This window comes from Mastomys coucha, unplaced genomic scaffold (assembly GCF_008632895.1).
Source record: "Mastomys coucha isolate ucsf_1 unplaced genomic scaffold, UCSF_Mcou_1 pScaffold22, whole genome shotgun sequence".
Lineage (NCBI taxonomy): Eukaryota > Metazoa > Chordata > Mammalia > Rodentia > Muridae > Mastomys > Mastomys coucha.
Window position 1 is genome coordinate 106,853,571 of NW_022196905.1, and position 25,907 is coordinate 106,879,477.

At 49.3% G+C, this 25,907-nt stretch overlaps 1 protein-coding gene across 1 annotated transcript in view; it reads right to left on the reverse strand.

The window, feature by feature from the left end:
- Nucleotides 1-9,050: 9,050 nt before the first annotated feature.
- Nucleotides 9,051-25,907, reverse strand: part of Coro1c (coronin 1C) — a 65,146-nt gene continuing 48,289 nt past the window's right edge. Inside the window, exons 4-11 of the mRNA XM_031337457.1 lie at nt 17,981-18,110; nt 16,241-16,422; nt 15,057-15,176; nt 14,101-14,205; nt 12,902-13,047; nt 11,389-11,446; nt 10,376-10,621; nt 9,051-9,445 (exon numbers count right to left, since the gene is read on the reverse strand). Of these exons, the coding sequence (XP_031193317.1) occupies nt 9,326-9,445; nt 10,376-10,621; nt 11,389-11,446; nt 12,902-13,047; nt 14,101-14,205; nt 15,057-15,176; nt 16,241-16,422; nt 17,981-18,110 (1,107 nt within the window). The 3' untranslated portion in view covers nt 9,051-9,325. The remainder of the gene's footprint in view (nt 9,446-10,375; nt 10,622-11,388; nt 11,447-12,901; nt 13,048-14,100; nt 14,206-15,056; nt 15,177-16,240; nt 16,423-17,980; nt 18,111-25,907) is intronic.

Sequence of the window (25,907 nt, forward strand, 5' to 3'; positions counted from 1 at the left end):
AGCCTGCTGTGACCAGTTTGGAAGGATGCAGTGTCTTTATGAGTCCCTGGAGTGTGGGACAGAGATTACAATCCTGATATGTGCTGGAGACCAAGGGCGGGCTAGCCTGGGAACTGAGGTCTGTTTCTGGGTCTGCTGGGGAACAATGGGTGTTCTCGGGTGCTCGTTGGTGGTCATTGTTGACAGAGCCATCTCAAAAGTGGAACTGTGGCTTCTGCTTGGAGGACAACGTCTCCTGAGTACTCATCCCTGCCTGAACCCAGTCTTCCTTGGTTCAGCTTACTTGGGGATGGGGTAAAGGGAGGGCTCACAGGCTCCTGGCCACATTGAGTTCCAGGGGCATCACCACGGCATGCATACTGTGTCTCTCCAGTGACTTTAACTGCACTTTGCACTAGTTGAGAGAGGAAACTGAAACCCAGTGACTTCATTAAACAGAGAGGAAGCTCTGGGAGGCCACAGCTGGCCTGAGCTTCAACTGGCCAGGCTCATCTAGTTGTTAAGGGAATCTTGGAAATGCGTAGATGGTCAGATATGAAATCTGTCCATCCCAGTGCACCTGAGCTTTAAAAAACTTTTTAAAAAAATTTTTAAAAATTGTATGTGTGTGAGTGTTTCACCTGCAAGAGTGTCTGTGTATCATGGGTGCTCCTGGTACCTTCCTCAATGGCTTTGCCATCTTATTTATTTACGAAATTAGAGACTGAGTCTCACAGAACCTGGAACTCAAGGATTTGGCTAGACTAGGTGACCTGCAAGCCCTAGGGGACTCTCAAGTCTCTGCCTCCACCCAGCATACCTATGTTCAACCTTTCTGTGGGAGCTGGGGATTCAAACCAGGTCCCCAAGCTTGGCCACCAAGCACTTCACAAAGAGAGTCATCTCTCTAGCCCCATGGTGGATAAGATTTAAAAGCCACTGACTCAGAGAAACAGGCTGGATTCTATTTAAGCCTGGGAGATAGCCCAGGCTTGGTAGGCCTGATGACTTGGCTCAGACGCACCCACACTGTTCATTGAGCCTCACCTTTCAGAAAGGAAAAATGACTTAATTTTAGGAGAGCAGACAAGATTCTTGGCAGAATGTGTGTGCGTTGAGTGTGTCTCCCTTCTAACCCCAGGGTTCCTCATATTCAGGGCAACAAGACAAGCATGTGGGATACAGAACAATTCTCTCAGCAGGCCTATAAACAGCCTTTGGCTCCCAGGCCAGACCCCTGAGGAGCTCCAGCATGCTTTGGTTTTGCTGAATTATAGGGGGGCTGGAGAGATGAACAGCACTGGCCGCTTTGCAGAGGGCCTGAGTTCAGTTCCTAGCTCCCACATGGCAGCTCCCAGTTGTCTGTAACTCCAGTTTGAGGGGATCCAGTGCACCCTTTTGGCCTCTGTAGACACTAGGAAAGCCTGTAGTACACAGGTATATAAGCAGGCAAATGCAAATGATTCATACAAAAACAGTAATAATTAAACAATGAAAATAAATCTTAAAGGAGTAAACCTGGCCAGTCAGATAGTCTTTGCCCATCTACATATTCCCAAGATTCTTCATCGACTAGGAGGTGGGGGGAGGATGCAAAGATGCCCTAAAATAGAGTAAGAGAAAGCAGTGCTTTGCTTTGAAAGGCCCAGCTAGGGGAGAGCCTCATCCCCACTCCCAGCCCCTCCCATTCCAGAGGCTCATAGGTTTTTCTGAGTCATCCGAAGGGGAAATGGCTACTGCCCCCTCCACTCGCCAGATTCTACCCCCCTCCAAACAGGAACACAGTGTCAGGGTGTGCACTTTCAAGCCCAGATTTTGGATGCCCACACAGGCAGCACCTGAAGCTGTCTCCACACTGGAGACCGCAGCATAGATCATTTCCTCAGATGTAGTCCCTTCTCCAGCTCACAAGGGGCCTCCAGCAGCAGAAAGTGGCCAACAGCCGGGTGGTGGTGATGCACACCTTTAATCCCAGCACTTGGGAGGCAGAGGCAGGTGGATTTCTGAGTTTGAGGCTAGCCTGGTCTACAGGTGAGTTCCAGGACAGCCAGGGCTATACAGAGGAACCCTGTCTTGACCCCCCCCCCCCCCAAAAAAGAAAGTGGCCAACAACTTGAAGCTCTAGTGTGGAGAGCAAAGCCAACCATGCAGATACACATTCAAATCCCAGCAAAGGGGAGGCTGAGGCAGGGATGCTGTGAGATCAAGGACATCCAGAGCCACCACACACACACACACACACACACACACACACACACACACACACACACACTCACACTCACACACTCCTATAGAAACAAAATCATGCAAAAAAAAAAAAAATCCATGCCTCCTACAGTAACCTTCCTGAAGCACCCAGCCAGATCCTGTGCCCGGCAGGGTAAACTACCCTTCCAACCCAGCTGATGGACACAGCCCTTCTCTGAAGATCCATCAGGGTCTCAGTTGCACATGCAGTCATCATGGGTGTAGGAGGGATAACTGTTGGAATCTGAAATGTCTCTTTAGGTTTGGGTCCTGAATGCTTTGCTCCCCTGGCTTGTGAAGTCCCTTAAATCTTCTTATGGGGTCACTTGCTATAGTGAGCTTTAATAATCTGTAGCTCTGGTCGGCGGGAGTAGAAGAATCAGCTGTGGATTAACAAGCAACCAGCACCACTGAAGTGAACCTTTGTGTTACAATAGATGCTGGCCATCTGGAGCTGAGAAATCAGCAGCAATTCAAAGAGACCAGCATCACTGAGGGTCATACATCTTGGGACTACTTCCTCCGAGTCAGCACACACAGAAGTCTGTGGTCTCCAAACTGGATAATGTGTAAGAGTTTCCCAGGTCAGAGTTTCTGGTCTTGAAAGCATCAAAGGGTCACAGAGAGCAGCTGAGGCTTGGCACCATGTGGCAGAGTCAGGCTCCCTTAAGGGCCCCAGGAGAGGCTATGGGGGGAGGCACAGCCTGGCTGCAGTAAAGACCCCAACATCTTGGAGATGCATGCCAGTACTGTGGAATCACCACCACAGACAGCAGCGGCTGAGGCATGGAGCTGGCTCGAGCCTATGAGACAAGCTGTTGTCTGTTGCAGAGCCTCCTGTGTCCCATGGAGCCGAGGGCACCATGAGTGGGTCCCAGAGGTCAAGCATTGAACTTTCCATACTATTAGACTTTGATTTTGCTTTGATTCCATCACAACTGTGTGCTGGTTCCATCATCCTGGGAGTAAAAAGGTATTTGTTTTGATTTTACAGAGGCCCATAGTGTTTTGAAGAGACTGGAATTTTACAGAGATGTTGGAAACAGTCAGAGATTTTGGATATTTTAGAGTCTTTGAACTTTAAAGGAGACATTAGATTTCTTTCCTCTTAGTTTTTAAATATTTGCTAATTTTTTTCCTGCATGAGCATTTTGCCTGCCTGCATGTTTGTGCATCTTGTGTATATTACCTGGTGTCCACTGAGGTCAGGGTTTGGATTCGGGTTATGGGAATGGAGCTAACACGTGGTTGTGAGCTAATAGGTGGATGCTGGGGATTGACCCCGGTTCTGCAAGTACAAGTTAACTCCAACCCAACTTTGGTTTATAGAGAATTTTTTTATAAAGATTTATTTTATGCATATGAGTACACTGTAGCTGTACAGATGGTTGTGAGCCATCATCTTGTTGTTAGGAATTGTATTTAGGACTTCTGCTCGCTCAGGTTGGCCCCACTCACTCTCCCCAAAGATTTATTTATTATTATAAATAAGTACACTGTAGCTGTCTTCAGACACCCCAGAAGAGGGCATCAGATCTCATTACAGGTGGTTGTGAGACGCCATGTGGTTGCTTGGATTTGAACTCAAGACCTTCGGAAGAACAGTCAGTGCTCTTACCTGCTGAGCCATCTCTCCAGCTCTATAGACTTAATATTTGAAAATTTAAAGGCAGTGGGACTTTTAAAAGTTGGGATGTTTTATATTATTATGTTTTATACAGTTACATTGTTTTATATTTAGCATGTCTCCTTGGGAACAAATGAGAAAGGAAAAATTCTACTTGAATAGTGTTGTGTCTGTGCATCCGGCTGCTGAGGGGTCACTGTGCTGCCTAGCTCTGTCAACCAAACACCAGCTAGAATCATTCCGGAAACGGTGACTTTCAGTGAGAACATGACTCTTAAGAGCTGCCTATAGGCAAGTCTGGGGCAATCTTCATGATTGCGGATTCATGTAGGCGGGCCCAGCCATTATGGCTAACTCCATGCCTGGGCTAATGGTTCTAGGGTATATAATAAACTGACCAAGCCAGTAGGCAGCACTCTGCATCCACTCCTGCCTCCAGGTGTGTGATGGCTGCTCTTGTGTCAACTGACCACAGTCGTCTGGATTAACTAAAAACTCAAGCAGCAGTGCACACTTGTGAGGGACTTTTCTTGATTGGATCATTTGAGGTGGGAAGACCCACCCTAAATCCGGGCCACACCTAGTAGTAGCCTCTATGAAGGATAAGGAAGAAGGAAGCTTTTGCTTGCTGTCTGCTTGCCCCTGCTCTCATATATCTGGATGCTAGTGAATTCTTCCATTGGCATTACATACTACTTCTTCAGAAGTCTGGTGAAGACCAACTGAGACATCCAGCCTCATGCACTGAACAGCTATTGGATTCTTGGACTTTCCCTCAGGTGACAGCCATTGCCAGACTGGATGGACCACAGCCTGAGAGCCTCTGCTCCTCTAGAGACCCTCACCAATAAGTTCCTACCCATACTCCTGGATGATGGATAAGCTGTAAAAGAAAACCAGCCCTTTCCTCCCTGGGCTGGTTTTGGCTATGGTTTACAAACTAAGACAGCAGGATTTTAGGTTGTAGCAACAGTATCTACCACACAGATCCCTCAGTATTCAGGAAAATGGTCAAAATATATGGCATGTCCAAATTTAAATAACTACATTCTACTTTGAATTATGTGTATCTTTCTGTGGATGTGTACAGTAAAGTTCAGGTGCTCACAGGGGCCAGAAGTGGGTATTGAATCTCTGGTTGTGAGCTACCCAGTGTGGGTGCTGGGAACTAAACTTGCTTCCTCTCTAAGGGTGGTACACACCCTCAGCCACTGAGCCAGCCGTCCAGCCCCAGCATGTACCAACTGTATATGGACACTGGGATTTGGCTTTCACGATTCTTACTAAACCGTCTTCCTCTGCATTTCTGCCTACTAAAGTATAAATACCAACAAGGTGCACACACCTTTAGTCCCAGCACTGAGAAGGCAGAGGCAGGTGGATCTCTGAAAGTTCAAGGCCAGCCTGGTCCACAGAGTAAGTTCTACGCCAGGCAAAGCCACAGAGTGAGACCTTTTTTCAAAACACATAAAAAAAAAAATCCCTGTTGTTATTGTTAGCTTTTTCTGGTTTTTCAAGACAAGGTTTCTCTGTGTAGTCCAGGTTGTCCTAGAACTTGCTTGTAGACTAGGCTGGTCTTGAACTCTCATTCTTCTGGAGTGCTGGGATTTAAGTGTATGCCGTCATATTCAGCCAGTTATATACACATACAACATCAACTGTACCTTACTCTCCATTTTTAAAAGATTTATCTTTATGTGTATCTGTGTTTATTATTATGTCTTTTTTTTAAAGATTTATTCTATTTTTATTATGTGCATGAGCACACTGTAGCTGTACAGATGGCTGTGAGCTATCATGTGTGCGGCTGCTGGGAATTGGACTCAGGACCTCTGCCAGCCCCGCTCGCTCAGGCCCCGCAATTCACTGTAGCTGTCTTTGAAGCACCAGAAGGTGTCAGATCTCATTACGAGTGGTTGTGAGCCACCATGTGGTTGCTGGGATCCAAACTCAGGACCTTTGGAAGAGCAGTCAGTGCTCTTACCTGCTGAGCCGTCTTGCCAGCCTCCCAGTGTCTTTATTAACTGACTAAACAGCCATACGGTATTATGGCAGTAAGACTAGGAGCTGGAGGGAAGGAGGCACTTCTTAGTTCTCAAAGTCCCTTAGCCTCAATGTCCCACTGGTATTTCGGAGGGAAGCTCTCAGGTGAGAAGTCTAAGAAGCTACAGTTAAGTCTGGTCCCAGCTGTGAGCCTGCCTTCCAGAAGGTGCTGTCATTGTGCACACGTAAGTGCCAGCAGTAGCCTAGAGGGTCAACAAACACCCTCTCCCTACCCCAACGGGAAGTGTACCCTTGACCACGCCTCACGTTCATGACCAAGTGACAATGTCAGGATTGTTTACAGCGCTGGAAGGAGAAAGGGCCACTCAGAGTTAACAGATTCTTTAAGACCCAACAAAAAGTGTTTCTGGACAGGACACGGAGCACTAAGGACAGGGAGGGAAGTAACCTTAAAAAGCAAGTTCTCTCCAGACAGCGTCTGGTTCGCTGTCTGGGGCGACACAAGAAGCTGTTAGGTCTTCTGGCAAAGTGTCAAGGTGGCCAAAACCAGACAATGACGAGCCAGTTCCAAAAAGACCACCAGGCCTCTCCCCACAGCTGGGGTCCTCAGAGAGAGAGGCCTGCCAACTTCCCCTCCCTGCCTGGTGTGGGAACCAGGCTGCTCCCCTTGCTCCGGAGGAAGGAACCTGGGGAGAGCCTTCCGGTACTTGCTCATCACATCTTAAGTACTAAGGAAGGTAAACAAGGGTGTTTCTTTTGTATAAAAACTGAAATGTCATCAGGTGATGGGGTAACAGAAATTGGGGAAGTTGAAAGGTACCAAAGACACGGAGGACCTGCTGGGCACAGCCAAGGTTTCCTGTCCACTGAAAAAAATGTTGCTTTGAACGCACTTCCCTATGGGGCATATGACGCTGTCACTCAGGATATAGAGGCAAGAGGCTCAAGGCAAGTTCAAAGACAGCCTGGGGTACTTCTACCTTTTCTATCTTTTTTGAGACAGGGTCTCTCTCTAAATAGCCCTGGCTGTCTTGGAATTCACTATGTAGACCAGGCTGGCCCTGCCTCTGCCTGTGAGTGCTGGGCTGAGATCTTGTCTTAAACAATAAGCCAAACCAAACCCGGGTCTGAGGATGTGGCTTGGTAGATAAAGCTCTTGTTGAACTTGAGCAGAGGCCCTGGATCCCCTGGGAGATCACAACAAACTTGGGGCCAACCTGGCCTACCTGATACCCTGTCTCAAAAGAAAAACAAACGAAATGCAGGGAGGCACTCCCCACACTGGCCATGATGTTCCTGCAAGAGGCCAAGTGGTCAGCCTGGGTGTCTCGCTCCTTGTGGGACTGCCATCCTCCCCCCAAATAGGGAAGAGACAGGGAGATGAACTTGGCCTCAGATTGCTCAGGCTGGAGGCAGGGGCCACTTGGCAGTCTGTGAAAACCTAGACCGCAGCACTAGGGTCTCTTGATCGCCCACCCACCTATCCGCCCGGCAGTTGCTGGGTGTTTCTGCCCAGCAGGGGTGTGGCTGCCTCAGAGACAGCTGAGTGAGTCATGAAAGAAGCACAGCACACGATTGTAATCAATGTCTTTTATCTCTAAAAACGGAAGCGAGTGTTTTGACAGAACACTATGGCCACTCTATAAGAGTGGGTGTAGGAGCAGTTCACTGTCCTCCTCCCGTGCCACGGCTTTAAGACAGAACAGGGAAACAGAGGCCACCACAGCGTGTCAGGTGCCTGCTCAGCCTGGCACACACTACAGTCACTCCTTCCTCTCTGAACCACATTCCCTCTGGCTTCATCACCAGCCTCTACAATTGTTTACTTAATTAATTCAACTGACCCCAGAACCTTTGTGAATCTTGAAACAGTCCTCAGCGTAGCACACGTACAGACAATGCAGTGAGTCATTCCAGCCGTTTTCTCTCCATCTCATTATTCAACATTAAAACATAAGACAGACACAGAAATTCATGAAGGCTCATGAGCCCTGAAGCTTCAGAGCCAGTGACCGCTATCTACGTGGCTGAGAACTTTTTCTTATAACAGTACCCAATAAGTCCACACACTCTAAGCCGCTGCTGCCACACTATGCCTGTCCTGATAACCTGTGCATTTGCTGGCAGCACGGTGCCCGCATCAGCACAAACATACGCCTGAGGCTTGCCTCTCATGATCCCTCTGACACTACCCAGGTTGTCTGCTTCCACAGACAAGCAACACGGGGCTGTGAGATTAGGGTAGGGCTAGGCTCCAGCTGCCCTAGGAACAGGTGTGTCTAGGGAGCTGCCGTGCTCCACAGGGCCACAGTCAGTGCTGGAAAACAGCAGCCTGATCTGGGTGGCGGGGCACAGGGCCTGTGCATGGCCAGCTATGGTCTACCTCTGAACTTCCCTTTCCCTCAGCTGCAACATTCAAGAGCCCCTGAGGACTAGCTGGGCACCTGAGACAGGAGGCAGCAAAGTAAGGAGGAAAGACAGGAGCAAGGGAAACAGAGGGCTGGGGCAGAGGCTATGGACATATCGCCTGGGTTTAAGCCCCACACTATACCCAAGGGCCAGGCAAGCCACCTCTGTGGACAAGGACTCTCAATACATGGGTATCTGCTCGCCTTGGGTGCCCCGGAAGTGAACCACACTGCTGGAAGGGACGGGCGCAACTGTCTGCGGAGAACAAAACTGCAGAAACACGAGCTAGTTTGGGTCAGAGTCTAATCATTGAAGCACAGCATCAAGGAGCCGAGTTCCATCTGTGCAACCACCCAACTTCTAGGAAAGAGAGAGCAAGGAGAGAGAGACAGGACAAGAGCTTTTGATCAAAGACTCAACGGAATGGGGGCAGTGTGTGGGTCCACGTGATTTCTCAAGTCTTCCTTCTGGACAGTCGTTAGATGCCCAAGTTTGTGCTGTGAGTAAGCCAGCCCTGTGCAGCTGCCTGCGCTGATTGTTTTCGTGAGTGTTTATACAAAATAATCATCTCATCTTCATTTAGTTTATAAACATACACAGTGCTGTCCCTTTCAAATTGAGGAGAAAAAAAAAAAACCACACAAATACTGCAAAGTAGCAAAATACAAAGAAAAAAAGCTACTTTCGGTTTTGGCAACATTAAAAAGGAAAAGACAGAGAGCAGAGGTGGCACTGGCCAGGTCATCAGGTGTGTGGGGAGGACGCTGGGTCGGGGGGTGGGGGTGGGGGCTTGTTTTCTAAAATTCAGAATATCTGGCATTTCAAATGTAGGAAAGTTCAACAAGTCACCAGACCCGTCAAACATCAGAAGCTCCCTGATAAAAAGCTCAGCTGTCCTGTTTTCAAAAATTTGGGAGAGGAACTGAGTTCTTACTGGAATGTGGCCTATCACTGGCTGACAGATCTGACATGGAATGTCTCCAAATGGCAGGGTCTCCCTCTCTGCCCTCCCTGGGAGCACACCAATGAGCAGCTGCCATCCGAGGAGGTGGGCGGGCCTCAGACAGCCATCTTCGCCAGCTGCTGCTCCAACTTGGAAATGCGCTCGTCTTGACTGCAGATCGTGTCCTTTATGGATTTGATCTCTTTCAGAATCTCATCCAACTTGGCTTCATTTTGCTAAGAAACAAACATAACAAGGTGACCAGACAGCAGTAACGAAGTGTACTCCCATTCTGTTAACTGACAGCACAGAGTAGAGTCTCACTGCGCCTCTAGCACGCTTGGGACATGGAGCTGCAGTCCCCTGGACACCAGGTCTTCCCGAGGCACCATGGACAGATGAGAGCCCACAAAGAAAACGCAGTGCCTCAGTGGCTCCCGGTCCTGCACCTGCACCTGCTGGGAACAGCCTTTCCTTCAGAGCCCTCACAGGGCAAGCCTGGGCACATCAGGGCCTCCAGCCCACTCACTCTGCTTCCTGTCAGGAGCAGCTCTGCTCTGTAGGGGCTCTGATGAAGACCCAGTGTCTCCCAAGAGCTTTTCTTTGAGTGTTTGTTTTTCGAGACAGGGTTTCTCTGTGTATCCCTGACTGTCCTGGAACTTACTCTGTAGACCAGTTTGTCCTCAAACTCAGAAATCCACCTGCTTCTGCCTCCCAAGTGCTGGGATTAAAGGCGTGTGCCACCACTGCCCAGCTCCCAAGAGCTTATTAACTGGGAACTTTGTGGCACCAAATGCAGACGCTGACTCTCAGTTGTAGCCTAAGGCACTGTTCTGCTTGGTTCTCCACAAAACTCCCAGCCATTCTCTCCTGAGGTAGCAGTGCCCTCTGGTGGTAGGCTCCCCAGACCCTAAGCTCCAGCCAAGGTAGTCCTTATTGCTAGCCCCACATAGTCAATTCAGCACTATGTAATGCCTCATACCACTTTCTTCTCTAAGAACACTCACTTCCTGGCTCCTCTCCACTCTCAGACAGCACAGTAGGCATTACAAAAGCCAGCACTGGCTGGCCTAGCCTACCAGAGTCACCCAGTGCTGGGCACTGCCCTGTGCCACAGGGGGGCTTTCCAGAGGATGCGGATCAAGCCCAGCCCCCCCTCCCCTTACCATGCTGGCTGTGTCTGTGGTCTTCTTGGGGGCGCAGATGAGATCACTCTTCTTGTTTGCCGCAGGCTTGCTGTCCAGGATGTTCTTCTTGACCACCTTGAGATCCCTGTTCTTGCCAGGAATGTACCCGTGCTTCAAGGAGATGAGGATAGGGTCTGCGTTCTTCCCCTCAAACCACTCCTCAGCCTCAAGTGCAGCTTCTGGCCCCGCTGTGTCAGGGTACAGGTCGTCTTGGAAGAGGTCAGACTGTAAGAGACATGTGTGGAATGCTTGGTAGTCGAGCAGAAAGCCCAAGTGCTGCCTGTAGGTAGGCAGGTGTTCCCCACAGGATGCGTCCCCAGCCTTTACTGTCTCCCACAATCTGGAATAGCAGGGAAGCGGCACGCACATCACAGCCATCTGAGCTTTTACTTCAGAACTGAGGACATGGAGCTGCAGAGATGACTTGCTGCTGACTAGTTTTATGTTAGGTCTACACAAGCTAGCAGCACTTGGAAGAGGGAACCTCAGTGAGAAAATGCTCCAATAGACTGACCTGCAGGCAAACCTATGGTGCATTTTCTTGACTGGTGATTAATGTGAAAATGCACAACTCACTGTGGGTGGGGGCAGCCCTGGGCAGGTGGTCCTGGGTGCTGTAAGAAAGTAGGCTGAGCCAGCCGTGAGAGCAAGCAGTGGTCCTGCATGGCCACTGCATCAGCTCCTGCCCCCAGGTTCTTGCCCTGACGGTGAGCTCAGCAATGTCGTGTGACCTAACAATTGTGAATGTCACGAAGTTTCACCACAGCAACAGAAGCCCTAAGTAAGATAAGTGGCTCAGTGGTTACAAGCATTCGCTGTCCTGTGGTGGACCTGGGTCTGATGCCCAGCACCCTCACAGTGCTCCTGGTTCTGAGGACTCTACACTTCTGTCCTTCTCAAGCAGCAGGTGGGCATGGAGACAGTGCACAGCAACGCATGCAGGCTAAACACCACACAAACTAAAGCCAAAAACCAAAGACCTAGACACTTACCTTCCTGGGGACCGTCATGATAATAGGCTCACACTTTCTCTCATGAAGCTTGAAGAATCTTCAAAGGAGACATAAAGGCAAAGTTACAGAGAGAAACAGGTGAGCGACAGCCCCAAGACCGCTCTCTCCAGTGCCCCGTGGGATCTGAAGCGCATCGCCACTGACCAGCTCAGCAGCTGCTGAGGGCTAAGAGCCGCTTGGTGCTCCCATTACAGAGAAAACAGATTGTCCACGAAGCTGGAGACAGCAAGCATGAGAGGCCTGTGAAAGATGGCTGCAGCCATCCCAGGTGCGAAGAAAAAGCACAGGTGCACCACAGTGACTCGCTGTGTCCCCAGGCAGGACAGCACACACCTCACAGGAGGCAGCACTTGTACCCTGGGTATGAGTCTCCTGCTAGCACAGGTACTGAACACAGCACACATGTGAATTCAGAGAACCATCACCACCAGGGCTGAGCTGCAGGCTTCTTCTAACTTCTTGCCATTTTTTATGGCTTACTGCTACTTCTGCATGTGTTAGCATGTGAGTGTGCATGCCACAACACACATGCACAGGTCAGAGGACAACGACAGAGTCAGCCCCTTCTTCCACTTTTACAGGGTTCCTAGGATCCAACTCTGGCCGTCAGGTCTGTGTGGCAAATGTCTACCCACTGAGCCATCCTGCTGGCCCTGTCTTTTGTCCCACACTGGCCTGGAACACTGCCCCACAGGCTGGGTTAGCTGACTGGAGCTCTCAGGTAGCTGTCTCCTCCACCTCTCATCTCCTCAGTGCTGGGAATACTGTGTGCACTGCAGTGCATAACCATGGGTCCTGGAGACCTAAGCTTAACCTATGCTTGTAAGACCAGAGCTTTAATGATGAAGCCATCTACTCAGTCATCTACACAGAACTCTTCTTTTCCTGCCCCACCCCACCCCTCTTTCTCTTCCCATGTGTTCCCAGCCTCCCTCTTTCTGCCCTTCTAGCTCTGTTCCTGTCAGTCTGCCTTTACCTCTTTGTTCCTTCCCCTTCCCCCAATAAACCTCCTTTATACAGGTGTGTGGCATAGCATGATTTCTCAGGGAACACCTTGGCATGGGCCTGCCAGGCACCCCCCTCCCACTGCATTACTTGTTTTTCTTTCTTTTTTCGTTTTTTTTTGGTTTTTCAAGACAGGGTTTCCCTGTATAGCCTTGGCTGTCCTGGAACTCACTCTGTAGACCACGATAGCATCAAACTCAGAAATGTGCCTGCCTCTGCCTCCCAACTGCTAGGATTAAAGGTGTGTGCCACCACTGCCCGGCTACATTTTATAACGAGGCTCTTGACCACCTATCTTCCAGGGAACACTGCCCACAGCCTCAGTGTGAAGGAAGTAAGCATGCAAGACATCGAGCCCTGCTGTCACTGCTATGGTCCACTGCAAGGACAGGTCACAAGCCACAATCAACTGCAAGCACACTGAGGTAGTCCTGCAGCTGGCCTGCTGTGTTGTAAACAACCGGACACGTTGGGTTCAATTCTTTACCTGGCAATCTCACACTTGTTGACATCAAGTCCCCGCTTGGGCATGTAGCCCATCCCTCGCTGAGGCTCCTTGCTGCTGAATGTGTTGAGGTAGTGGACATACGGGGATTCATCCGTGATTTCAAAATAGCGGATACTGCTGTCACCCTGAGAACCAGAGTCAAGTCAGTGCCCACGTTAATGGCATTTTCTTTAAGTTGGTGGTACCCACACCACCCAGAATTCGAGGAAATCTAACTTAAATAGCTGTCTACTGCTCTCTTCAAACACATTTGCCTAAATTATAAGCCACTGTTTCCCCAGCAAGATCAGATCTTCTTCCTGAGAATTCTCTAGCACTTCCTGTAGAAGGCTCCTGTGCCTCTACTCTCCTGTGTCTAGAAACCAGGTCAGGGTCAGGGCAAAAAATTGAGTGGCCCACAACTGCCCTGAGCACCAGCTTCAAAAGTCAAGAGAACAAAAGAGAGTGCAGCTGCCCATCCAAGGCCTCACTCCCTGGCCCCAGCAACAACAGACAACCAGGGAAGATAAACCTAGGATCTCTCTAGAAGAAGCATCAGTGATTCAATGGCTTCCTCTAACTCTGGACAGCACCAAAGGCTCTCAGTGTAGTGTATGAAACCCCATGGTTAGGGCTGGTAAGGTTGCTCAATGGTTAGCAACACTGACTGCTCTTCCAGAGATCCTGAATTCAATTCCCAGCAACCACATGGTGGCTTACAACCATCTGTAAGGAGATCTGATGCCCTCTTCTGGCATGTAGATGTACGTACAGCAGAGTACAACTAAGAAAGAAAGAAAGAAAGAAAGAAAGAAAGAAAGAAAGAAAGAGAGAGAGAGAGAGAGAGAGAGAGAGAGAGAAAGGGGGGGAGGGAGAAAGAAAGAAAGAAAGAAAGAAAGAAAGAAAGAAAGAAAGAAAGAAAGAAAGAAAGAAAGAAAGAAGGAAAGAAAACTCATGGTCATCATGTTGAAAGTGGTCAGCTATTTTTTGACAAGCTACCCAATGCCAGCAACCTGGTCTGAAATAGGATGAGCTTTCAGCATGAATGTGCTCAAGCTCAAAAACACACACACACACACACACACACACACTTTAGGAAACATAAAATATGTCAGTTACATTGCCTACAGCTTCTAGGGTTCTGATGGTGAGCCCCGCCCCTCTACAGTTGATCTAACATCAGATACAGCGCTATTTACCTTTCCACATAAGTAGATGATGCTGGTGTCTGGGTCATAGAAGGGGAGCAGGACCCCATTGCTAGTGTCCATTTCATGGAGAGCAATTGGTTCCTGCATGTTTTTCTGAAAGTAAGTAAAAAAATATACATAAACACACACATATCTACATTTTTAAAAGACCAATTCTTATAACCACCCCCATTTCCCCAGCAGAACTTCAAGTCTGAACAACATGGGTGACCTCATGCATGTAAACATGGGTGACCTCATACATGTGAACAGGAGTGGCCTCATACATGTCAACACTGCAAATCAAACTCCCCGACGATCAATGCAGATGTCAGTTTGGGTTCACAACAAAACTTTTCTCCTTCGAGCTGTTTTCTTTTTGAAAAAGATTTTTGTTTTTAAAGGACAACCTGGGAGTTCTAGGCCAACCATGTATGTATATGAGTGTAGTTGCCTGCTGGGGACAGAAGAGAGCATCTGATCCCCTGGAGCTGCAGCTGTGACCATAGGTGACATAGTTGCTACAATCAGCTAGTGTTCTTGACTCCTGAGCCATCTCTCCAGCCACCACTTTCTTATTATGAAGAATGGCACACATAGACAAAGTTACAGAACAGAGAGACCATACATCCTACAACCCAGCAGGTGGCAGGGAGCACGGTGGACGACTTCTATCACACATTCAGAGTTGTGGCTCACGGCTCAGGGTGTGTAAAGTACATGTGCTCATTGGGAACACTTCCCTCAGCAGGACTGTGCGCTCTGTCCTCGTGAGGTCAACAACAAGCCTCACGTCCCAGGTCTAAGCATCAGTGGAAACCTTGGAGCCCCAGTGAGGGTGAGACCCTCCTGCTAACTTAAGACAGCAAGAGCACAGAGAATCATACTGAGGAGCCTGTGACCCCTGCAGCCCAATGCCCCACTCAAATGGACAGAAAATCGGAAAGGGAGGAAAACTGGCTTACTGGGTTCCAGAGTGCCAACTGCCGCTCGCTCATGCGGCTAAAGCCAGTAGTGAAGACATTGCCGTCAGCCAGGAAGATAGCGCGCATAGGCCTGGCTCCTTCGTGTGCTTTTTCCTTCTCCTGGGAAGGGGAAACAGATACAGATTTCACATATTCAAACTACACTGTGGAAAGTGGAAAGCCCATACCTCCAACCTCCCACCCCCACTGCCACCTCCCTCCACACACACAGGCCCAGCCTGAGGTGTCCTAGGCAGGACCCCGAGGCTGTGGTGCTAACTGTCCCTCCTTAATGAGGAAGCAGTGTCACTGAGTGGTCTGGTCAAAGTCAGAGCCCCGAATCAGACGGAGGAGCCTACTCCCACCACATTCTGTTGCTGCCGCAGTCCACATACTACAGCCACTAAGCACATGCAAGGCTCTGCCATACATGTGACCTGCAGGCTGGGGGTGGCCTACAGGTTCTCCCGCATTACAGGATATAAGGAAGGCTGCTCCTAGCCTTTTCTGGTTAATGAGCATTCATCCTTGAAACATGCTGGGTGGACAAACCAGGCTTGGAAAGTCCCTGTGGTTGACAAGATGTACCATGATTGCTGTTCACCCTAGACAGTGCTTATAAACATCAACAGGTCTGGGAGCCTTGGACCACAGCCGAGGAGATCTGCTCCCGGGCTTCTCACCCACGGCTGCAGCCCTGACAAGACCTCGTGTGCATCTTTAGGCAGGGAAGATGACTTTGCTGAAGTCCTACTGGGTGGTAGAAGCCAAGTCTCTAAGCTGACAGCAGGGCCTCCTGCAGGTCTGCAGGGTACCTGAATAGTGTTCTTGGGTCAGGTAGGCATCAACTGGGGTGCAGCCAGTATAGACTTCCTGACAGTTTGGTTGAGCTCATCCAGGCCTGCAAAGCTGTTCAAAAGCACTGTTGTTCCATGTGTGGTACTGCGCACCTTTAATCCCAACACTGGGAGGCAGAGCCGGGTGCACTTCTGTGCTCAGAGCCACCAGGAGGGTACAGAGCTGAGCTAAGGCTGGGCATGACTAGAGAGACAAGAGACTGGGACAGCCACCTCCCATACTGATGCCCATACTTCATGAGGACAGTGTGGCTTGTGTGTGGCAGGTTTCAGAACCCAGGAAAGACTACTGATCGGCCACCAGAGCTGCATGCTGAGGACACTCACCGCCACAATCTCCTGTTTCCTGGGATCGATGACCCTCACTTTCTTGTCTTTGGATGCTGTGCAGATGAGACTACCGTTGCGACTCCAGCTCACGTTGTAGATCATGTCTGAATGCATATCATCCAAGTTGATGAGGGCTTCTCCTGTCCCCACGTTCCAGATGATAATGGCATTATCACAGCCTATGCCAAGCAGATCAGTCACAAGGTGAGAAAGGCATACAGCATGCCAGAGAAAGCTGCAAGCCCCACAAGGACACAGAGGCAGGGGAAGGAAGGTGCTGGAGACGAGACCCAGCCTACTAGGATGGAGTGACCAGATCGCTGTAAATGAATACTTTCAAGCAGCCCCATGAGACCCTCTGTCAACCCAAGAAGAAACTCAGCATAACAGAAGTCTCCTCCTGGGGCTCAGCTGGACTAACGGAGCCAGGCAGTCAGTCTCCTTTGCTTGTACAAGTCGAACAGGAAAAGGGTGAGCTGCATGATCCCCATGGGTCCTTTCTGTCATGCTGTCCCTCAGCTAGCTGCACTGCCCCTGCCCTAGATCTTGAGATCATCAGAGGGCTTAGGGACGGTCAACAGTGGCTGAGATGGCATCTTACGATGTCTTCTATAAACAGGCGTTCCCTATCAGTAGATGCCTGTCATTACATTCTTAACCCCACACACATATCCTTAGTTAAAAACTGATCTGGCCAACTTGCAAAAATACATTAAAACAAAATAAACCAGTATTGTTAAGGTGTAATTAATTCACAATACCCACTACAAATATCTTGGGTAAGTTCTGACAAATACCTATAACCAAGAAATAGCTCATTTCCATCACCCCAAAAGCCGAACTACTTACTGCTTTCTGTATTCGTGCGTGTGCCATGTGTGTGTGCGTGCGCTCCTGCGTGGCCCTGCTGTGTGAAGGCCAGAGGATGAGAGCTTGCATCTTTCTTGAGGCAGTCTTTCACTGGCCCAGCCTGCCATCCGTCCCTGGAATACCTTCCTTTCCCTGCTTCCCTGGTACTAGAATCACAAACTCACCACCACTCCGGGCTTCCCCAACCCAGGTTCTGAAGCCCTTTACTGACTGCTGACTGAGTCATGGCCCCAGCAGGCTAGCCTTGAACCTACTGCACCACCACACATGGTTGATGTGTTACTTTTAAGAAGAAAGGAAGGGAGGGAAAGGAATGAATGAATGAATGAATGAATCTAAAATTTGAGCAGAGGCAAAAATTTCTATAAAATGAACTTGGAAATCAGGCCACAAGAAGTGGGTAAGCAGAGAGACGGAAGGTGCACAGGGTTCACTGTGGAGCAGTTTAACAGAAAATTCAAAAGCAGCGCCGGGCAGTGGTGGCGTATGCCTATCCCAGCACTTGGGAGGCAGAGGCAGGCGGATTTCTGAGTTCAAGGCCAGCCTGGTCTACAGAGCGAGATCCAGGACAGCCAGGGGGGCTACACAGAGAAACCCTGTCTCAAAAAAACAAAAAAAAAAAAACAAAAAACCAAAAAGCAAAGCAGCATCAGTGTCCAGAGCTGGGAGCTGAGCAGATAAGTTGAGCGTTGCCAGCAGAGGACAGTGGCAGGGAGGACAGCATGGCCTGTGGAAAGGCCACGGAGCACACACATCAAGGGTACAGACAGAGGCGTTCAGAGTCTGCCATAGCTCCTCAGTGCTCCAGCGGGGTCCCACCCATCCCCCCATCACAAGGTGAGGGCAAGGCAGCCTCTGGGCTCCTACCTGCACTGAGAAGCACATTGCGGGCGGTTGGGTGCCAGGCCACGATGCCAACTCTTTTTGAGTGACCTTCTAAAATCACCACAGGTTCAGTCAGGGAAAGGGTCAGTCCATTTTCCGGGATCTGCCAAACCTGTTGGAACAGGAAGGAGATTACAGGTCTGAAAGCCGCTGTCACCTCTGACTCCTAGATTGCTATGGCCACCCAGTGGCACTTGGGTGAAAGGCACTGCAACAACTGTGTGGTTGTTTTAAAAATGTAAACCGACTAAGTACTTGATAGCCTCTTTTCATCTGTGACCTGCCAGGCCAATGGCATCCTTAGAGCCACAGGTTGTTCACCCTGACTGCTAGTGTTCTCCTCTCTCTTTGTAAGGTTTCCTCTCTACAGTGTGGGGGAGGAATATTCCCACATCCCACATGTAAGAACAGAGCCCATGTTGACACGCATGTGCCATCAGAGGGTTTACCTCAGTGTTCTCTGAGGGAACACTGAGGGAATTTTTGTGCTCCTCTCTCACCACTGTTTAGTGGGTACTAGACAGCTCTGAACTATCACGCATTAAATATCACGTGACTCACCACATCCCACATTCCTTTATGAGATGGTGAAAATATTCAAAAATTTGTATTAGTAGGTATATGTATTCATGAACACATTAGAGACCATTGACTTGTACATTTTAGTTTTGTTTTGTTTTTTTCTGAGACAAGGTTTCTCTGTGTAGCCCTGGTTATCCTGGAACACACTCTGTAGACCAGGCTGGCCTCGAACTCAGAAATCTGCCTGCTTCTGCCTCCCAAGTGCTGGGATTAAAGGCGTGTGCCACCACTGCCTGGCTGAATTGTATATTTTAAATGAACAAATTCTGTATAAATTGTATCTTTAAAAAAAACCTTATTTGCTGCTGTGTGCTTCTGTGTGTGTTTGTGTGTTTGTATAGCGCCTATGTGTATGCCTCTGTTTGTGTATATTGTGTGCACATGCCTCTATGTGTGTGTAGAGCATGCGTGTGGATGTCAGAGGACAACTTTGTACAGTTGCTGCTTTTCTTCCACTTAGAAGCCTTTTCATGGCTTCTAGGGATTGAACTAACATCACCAGGCTTGCATAACAAGTGCCTTTACCTACGGAGCCATCTTGTTGGCCTCATGAATTATATCTTAACAAGGTGTATAGTTAAAAAAAGGAAAAAAAAAAAAAAGAAAAAATCCATTTGGGGCTGGAGATGGCTCAGTGAGTGAGTGCTTGCTCTACAGGAAAATCTTGAGTTTGGATTGCTAGCACCAAATAAGGAGCCAGCCATGGCCATGCATGCCTATGATTCCAGGACTTGCTGAGGCGGGGTGTAGACACAGGGGAACTCTGAGCTCATGGGCCAGCCAGTTGGTCCTGCCACAGCCGTGGGCTCCTGGTTCATGGAGGATGTGAATCAGAATCAGAAGGCAGTGAGGTAGAGAGCAAGAGAGGCGATGCATGGCCAACATTGTTAGTGCATTCACTGCACACAGGCACACACAGACACGCTGCTGATGGACACGTCACAGGAGGGAAGGAAGGATGCAGAAGACTCACTGCTCAACACCGGAAGCTGAGGTCTCGCTGACTTGTTTCTTTTTGGTTTTTTTGAGACAGGGTTTCTCTGTGTAGCCCTTCCTGTCCTGGAACTCACTCTGTAGACCAGGCTGGCCCCAAACTCAGAAATCCGCCCGCCTCTGCCTCCCAAGTGCTGGGATTAAAGGTGTGCACCACCATTGCCCAGACTCTGTCTTGTTTCTTGTTTTAGGGTCTTACTATGCAGCCCAGTCTGGCATCAAATTCAAAACAACCCTCCCCACCTCAGACTCAGAAGCAAGACTCCATGTTCAGCCACACAGGATGCCAGGTGAAGATGGAGGCTTTCAGAGTCAAGACAAAAACTACTCCCTAAAAACTATCACAGGTAAGCAGAATAGTGCCTAAGTCCCAGAAGAACATCATTGCATGGTGTCCACTCCAGAAAGAGTGAAGTTTAAACCAATTACCCTCTAAAAACCTGCATCTACTCCAAGAACAGCAAGTGCCCTTCTAGCCATTTCTCCAGACTGACAATCATTCTTTTTAGATCCTCCTGCTTCAGCCTCCCAGGTGATAAGCACACTGTCATAGTTGGACTCCACTTGAGGTAAATTAAGCATGTCGAGTAAATCACAGCAAAATAAACCAACCTCCTGAGGCCCAAGCCTAGAGGTCACCTGATGCTCCGCCCTAGCTCCCACACTTGGTAAAGTCTGCACAGCAGCTGAGGCCAGAAGAGAAGGCGCACTGACAGTATCCCTCGCTTACCCACCCTGGCAGGACAGGTCGGCTTCCTTGGCGTTCGGGGGCCACTGCTTTACTTTCCAGTAGTGCAGTGTGCTTCATCCTGACACTTTTTTTTGTTTTTTTAATTTGAACAAAACCTAAAGGTTTCTGACTAGCCAAACACCTCCAGTTGAACCTGGCTGAGTACAATCTCAACTGAACCTGAAGAGAATGTACAGGAACAGTGGTGCTCACTCTGACGAAAGCATGATGGTGGCAGGCATGGTCATGGATGGTCATGAATGAAGGTGACAACTCAAGAGGCACTTGCTTTTTTGTTTTGTTTTTGTTTCTAACTGCAAGTGTTGTAACACCACAAGCTACCCCCAGGTGTCACCCTCATCTCAGCCTGCTGGGATTCCCAAGGCCAGCAATAGTGAGCATGGTGGGGGAGGCGCAGGGTGTCACCAGCATCTGCACCCTGGAACACAGGAGCGGCAGAGCTCAGAATTTCTCTAAACTTCTCCTCACCCACCTCTTGCTCGAGTAGAGAGGAAATGTCAACGATGAAAGCAGAACATTGGTTATAGGACAGAATTTTAAATTTTTTCTTAATTATTTGTATATTTTACATATGAGCACTTTGTTTTTATGCACACAGAAGAGGCCATTAGATCCCATCAAATAGTTATGAACTGTCATGTGGATGCTGAGAACTGAACCCAGATCCTCTGGAAGAGCAGCCAGTGCTCTTAACCACAGAGCCATCCATCTCTCCAGCCCCCTACGACAGCATCTTAAACCATGCCAGCTGGTGTCTGCACTGCATGCTGAGCAGAGCTAATGGCAAGTAGATGCACTAGATACAAAGACTTGACTCCTTTCACCCCTGGGTCCGTCACACATCTCCCGAGGAGCCACCACAAAGCAGAGAGTAATAACTCAGGGGCTGAACGGGAAACCAAGCTTTCGCAGAATGACACCCAGATACAGAAGGTGCTGGAACTGCATGACCTCGAGTCACACGAGTGCAGCCCAAGTGTGGGCCGCCCACAGCAGTGCACTCTGCTGAGCTGAGGATGCAGTCAGGGTGATCTCGGGGTAATGGTGGATGGTGAGCATGCTAATGTATGATGCCCAGTGACCAGTGCTGTGCTGCTGTAAGCAGGTGCTGACTGAAAATGCAAGCGTGGTCAGGACCACAGCACAGGAGCTGGTCCCTCAGGAGTCTGACATCTAAGAATGACAAGGAGCAGGGGAAAGGGAACAAAAAGGGAAATCAAGTAGCGGGTTTCAGAAGAAACAAAAGCACAAAGCATCTTCTAAAAAGCGTGTAAACAATGCCTGGGAGAGGCTGGCTGGGGACCAGGAGAGAAAGGAACTAGTCAAGATGGTAACACCACAGGCGCTGACAGCTGAAGAGGTGTCTGGGAAAGTCTGAGCCGATGAGAACAAGCAGAGCGGGATGTGAGCTGTGGGAAAGGGCTGGACCTCTACACAGGCAGCATGACTTCCGGGCCTGCTCACTGCTGTCACTAACCAGCTCTCTGCCTGGAGGGGGTGCCCTGCTACTTCTGGTAATGGCCTGTCAATGTCACTGAAGGTCTTGCATGGGGACACAGAGCAGAGTGCCACTCTATTCTCATTCTTATGCACAAAGCTGGCACACTGGCCTGGGCTTCTGGGGCTGGGATGCTAATTAGCCACGTTAGCACTGAGCCCTTAGGTGCTGGGAGCCAAACTCCTTGTTTATACTAAGGGAGCATGGCCCGGCTTTCAGAGGGTTCTGGAAAGGTCAACTGAGCTAATGTTCTGCACAGCACTACCCTAATAGGAAACTGCTCATGGGGAGGGATACAGCTCTGCAGCTGGAAAGCCTGGGTTCTGGACATTGTCTCCTTAGCTGCATGAACCTTCTGACAAAACTGTCCTCATGTGAGCCTGGGTTTCCAAGCTATGTGATGTGTCCTGCTCCTGTCTCCCCTGTGCCATCGCAGTGATCCAATACAAATCTGTAGATCAGGGCTTAGACAAGGCCAAGCATACGGACCTGCTACATTTCTGAGCACACCTCTGCTCTCCTGTGATCACACACACTTTTAAGTTTGAGCCCCAGAATTTCTGAGAGGACTCTTGGCTTGTGAACTCATTAGTACCCACTTACATCCCACATGTCCTGTGTGTGAAAGCCCTTGTTTATGCCTGGGATAATTAGTGCTGATGCTGTGATGCTGTCTGTGCAGGCTGGCAAGTTTTTCTCTGTTCCTGTGGCTACAGACTTGTACCCCAACCCCAATCTGCTTTCTCAGAAACACTGAGTAGGGTAGCAAATGTAAGACAGCCCGCCCCCACAGAGGGTCCAGAGCAATACCTCAGCAAGGCAGAGACAAGTCTCTACCCCGCCTATTTAAAAAAAAAAAAAAAAAAGTCTTCGGGAGTCTCTAAAAATTCTACTGGACGACTCAGTACCATAGTAATGTTTTGTTTTGAAAGAAAGAAAGGAAAACAACATAATCAGTCCCAAAGGGCTTCCAGATGAAATTGGGACTCAACCACTGAAAACCCACCAAGGTTCTGAAAAAAACGCTCAAGCACGCGTGCACGGGGTGGGCAGCTGCAGAGAGTCAGGCCAACAGGAGGCAGGGCAGGGGAACCGGCTCCCCATAAGTAATCAAAGCAATTGGCTTAACGGTTTTATTTTTCAAACATGGCACAAATTTAAAGTACACAAAGCGTTTCCGGAGCCCACTCTCCTTATCTTGATCACCCGCAGGGAACTGACTACTGAGACACTAGAGTTAGAGCCGTGAAGTGCTTTCTTGTAAAAGGTCATGTTTTTAAAGAGCCCAAGGCACCAATTTCAAAGGGAGCATGAAGGCGAGAAGGTCCCTCAGGATGCTAAGGGAGAGATTTGCTGTAGAACAGTCTGCAGGCCCCACGAGGCAGAGCATGGTACCTCCGTGTTTTCTAGAGGGCAAGCTGGGCCTGGGACTAAGGCTGGATCTGCCAAAGGTTGACAGCCTAGAGGTGATCTGTACACCAGACACACCACAGGACACACCCCATCAGAGCTTCTGCTGAAAAAGTCCATGATAAAAGCACAGATAAACCTGGCACAGAGCTTACCTTTGTTCACTTCTATAGAATAAGGACCTACCTGGGAAGACAGGTGAAAGCATTCTCCATAAATAAACAATCTGCGACTGCCTGGGATGTGACAGCTAAGGGGACAGCCAAGGGACCTCTCAGTCTGAACCACAGCTTCTGCATCTGTGTCTGATTACTGCTCTCCAGACGAGAGTAGCCAACAGCAGTCGCGACCTGACCCGACTGTTCTTGGAATTATTTCACTCACTGTCATTTACTGGGGCAAAGATTCCTCCAAATAAAGCATTGAAAAACTCCATAGGAAGCTATTGCCAAAAGAACAGAGCGCACAATGCCAAACCCTGGGCTGGAGCAAAGGGTAGCTCCTGGGATGAGAGTTTCCCTGCTGCCTGTTAGTGTCAACACTGCTCCAGACGGAAGGACGGCAGGATGGCATGCCCTAGCATGCAAGCTGCCCACCACACTCCACTACAGGTTGCTTAAAGAATATGCCTTTCAAAGGAGAGGCAGGGCTGGCAGGATGGCTCAGCAGGCAAAGGTGTTTGTTGCCTGCCTGACAGCAGGGTTCAGTTCCTGGAAGCCACATGAAGCCACGGCTGTGGTGGTACACTCCTACTGGGAGACCACAGGCAGACAGGAGAGCCATTTGGAGACCACCAGCCAGCTAATCCTGGAATACACGGTGAAGCATCGACAAGAGGCCCTGCCTCAGCAAGGTGGGAAGAGAACCAATTCCCAATAAGGTGTCCTTTAATCTCCACAGGTGCCCCATAATAATAAGTAAAAAATAAAATAAAATACAGAGAAGCAGCCAAGCAGTGGTGCATGCCTTTAATACCAACACTCCTGAGGCAGAGGCAGATGAATCTCTGAGTGCGAGGGCAGCCTGGTCTACAGAGTTCCAAGACAGCCAGGGCTACACAGAAAAACCCTGTCTTGAAGAAAAAGACAAAACAAAACAAAACAAAAATCAAACCAAATATTTTTTAGATGGAGAAGCTAGGCATGATGGCCCATTCCTGTAATTTGGGAGATGGAAGTAGGAGAATCCTAAATTCAAAGCTATAGGGAAATGAGAGATTGTAGATTTTCAAACCCCACCCTTCTAACACAGAGACACCACTTCAGCAAAGTCGGCTCATAAAATGAACAGATCCATGTTTATAAGCCAATGGGCTTAAATAATTCAAAAGCAGTTTTTAAACCTAGGCTTATCCCCTCAGCTCTGTGAGGAGCTGGCTCTGCTGTACTCTCTATAGAATGTTGCCTGAGGTGTTCTTGCTGCCAGGTATTCATGACGTGCACTCACCACAGAAGTCCTCACAGATGTCCAAGCTCTGCATGATCCTCTCTCCACACGCCTGGCCTTACAGCAGCGCCCAACTGTCTACGTGGGGTGGAGGCTAAGAGTGCCCTGTCAGGCTAGGAACTTCTCAGTTGGGCTAAGACCCTGGAACCCTGCCTGTCACCTGCAGCTCCAGGGACACTGGCACTGGCCCGTTTGAGCAACTATCCAGAACTCTTCTGTTTAAAAACGGGTGAGGGAGGGGGGGCTTGAAAGTCTACAATCTGGCTGGGCGGTGGTGGCGCACGCCTTTAATCCCAGCACTTGGGAGGCAGAGGCAGGCTGAGTTCTGAGTTCTTGGCCAGCCTGGTCTACAGAGTGAGTTCCAGGACAGGCAGGGCTACACAGAGAAACCCTGTCTCTAAAAACCAAAAAAAGAAAAGAAAAAAGGAAAGTCTATAATCTCCTGTCAGTTTGAATTGTCCTTAGCACAGGGGTGGAGGGCAGAGTCAGCACAGACAGGAAGCCAAGCCTGTAAATCTTATTCCGCTCTGACACCTTCAAGCCTGTCAGCAGCTCATTCAGAGCCACTAAGTGAGTGAACAGTAGCCTCTATGTGGCCCACAGTTAAGATAGAAGGAAATTAGGAGATTTGGCCCAGAGCATTGTTCAACTAACAAAATTTACTCTGCCAATGTAGGAGCAGCAAAAGAGGACTTTTGTAAGACAGGGGTCTGAATTACAGTTGGTATTGGAATTTCCCCAAACCTCAAATACAAACAAAGCTGGTAACAGACCAAAGCACCCCAAATCCTATAGACAGAGGCACCCTACTTCTCTGACCTAACAGAGCAGGCCACTGACACACTCTGGTGGCAATGGAGAGAGGGTTGCCTTTCTTAGCAGCCGCTGATCGCTGGAGCCTCTCACCTCCACCCCAAGGACTGAAGAGGTAGGTGCAGGCTGGGCCTAGTGTTCTCAAAACCCACCAGTAAGGACTCCCTCCACCCCAAGACATCCAAGATACATCCAATGGAGAGAAACCAGAGCGAATGGCTGATCCCATTTGAGCAGGTAGGAAATGGGGGAGGAACCCCTCAACCCACCCCACCCCTTCCAACCCCTGCAGAGTACAGGAATGGGAAAGGCCAAACAAAGACAGGCTAGGAAAGCAAGGTAAGCCCTCCCCCCACCCCCTGCAGAGCACAGGACTGGGAAAGGCTAAACAAAGACAGGCCAGGAAAGCAAGGCAA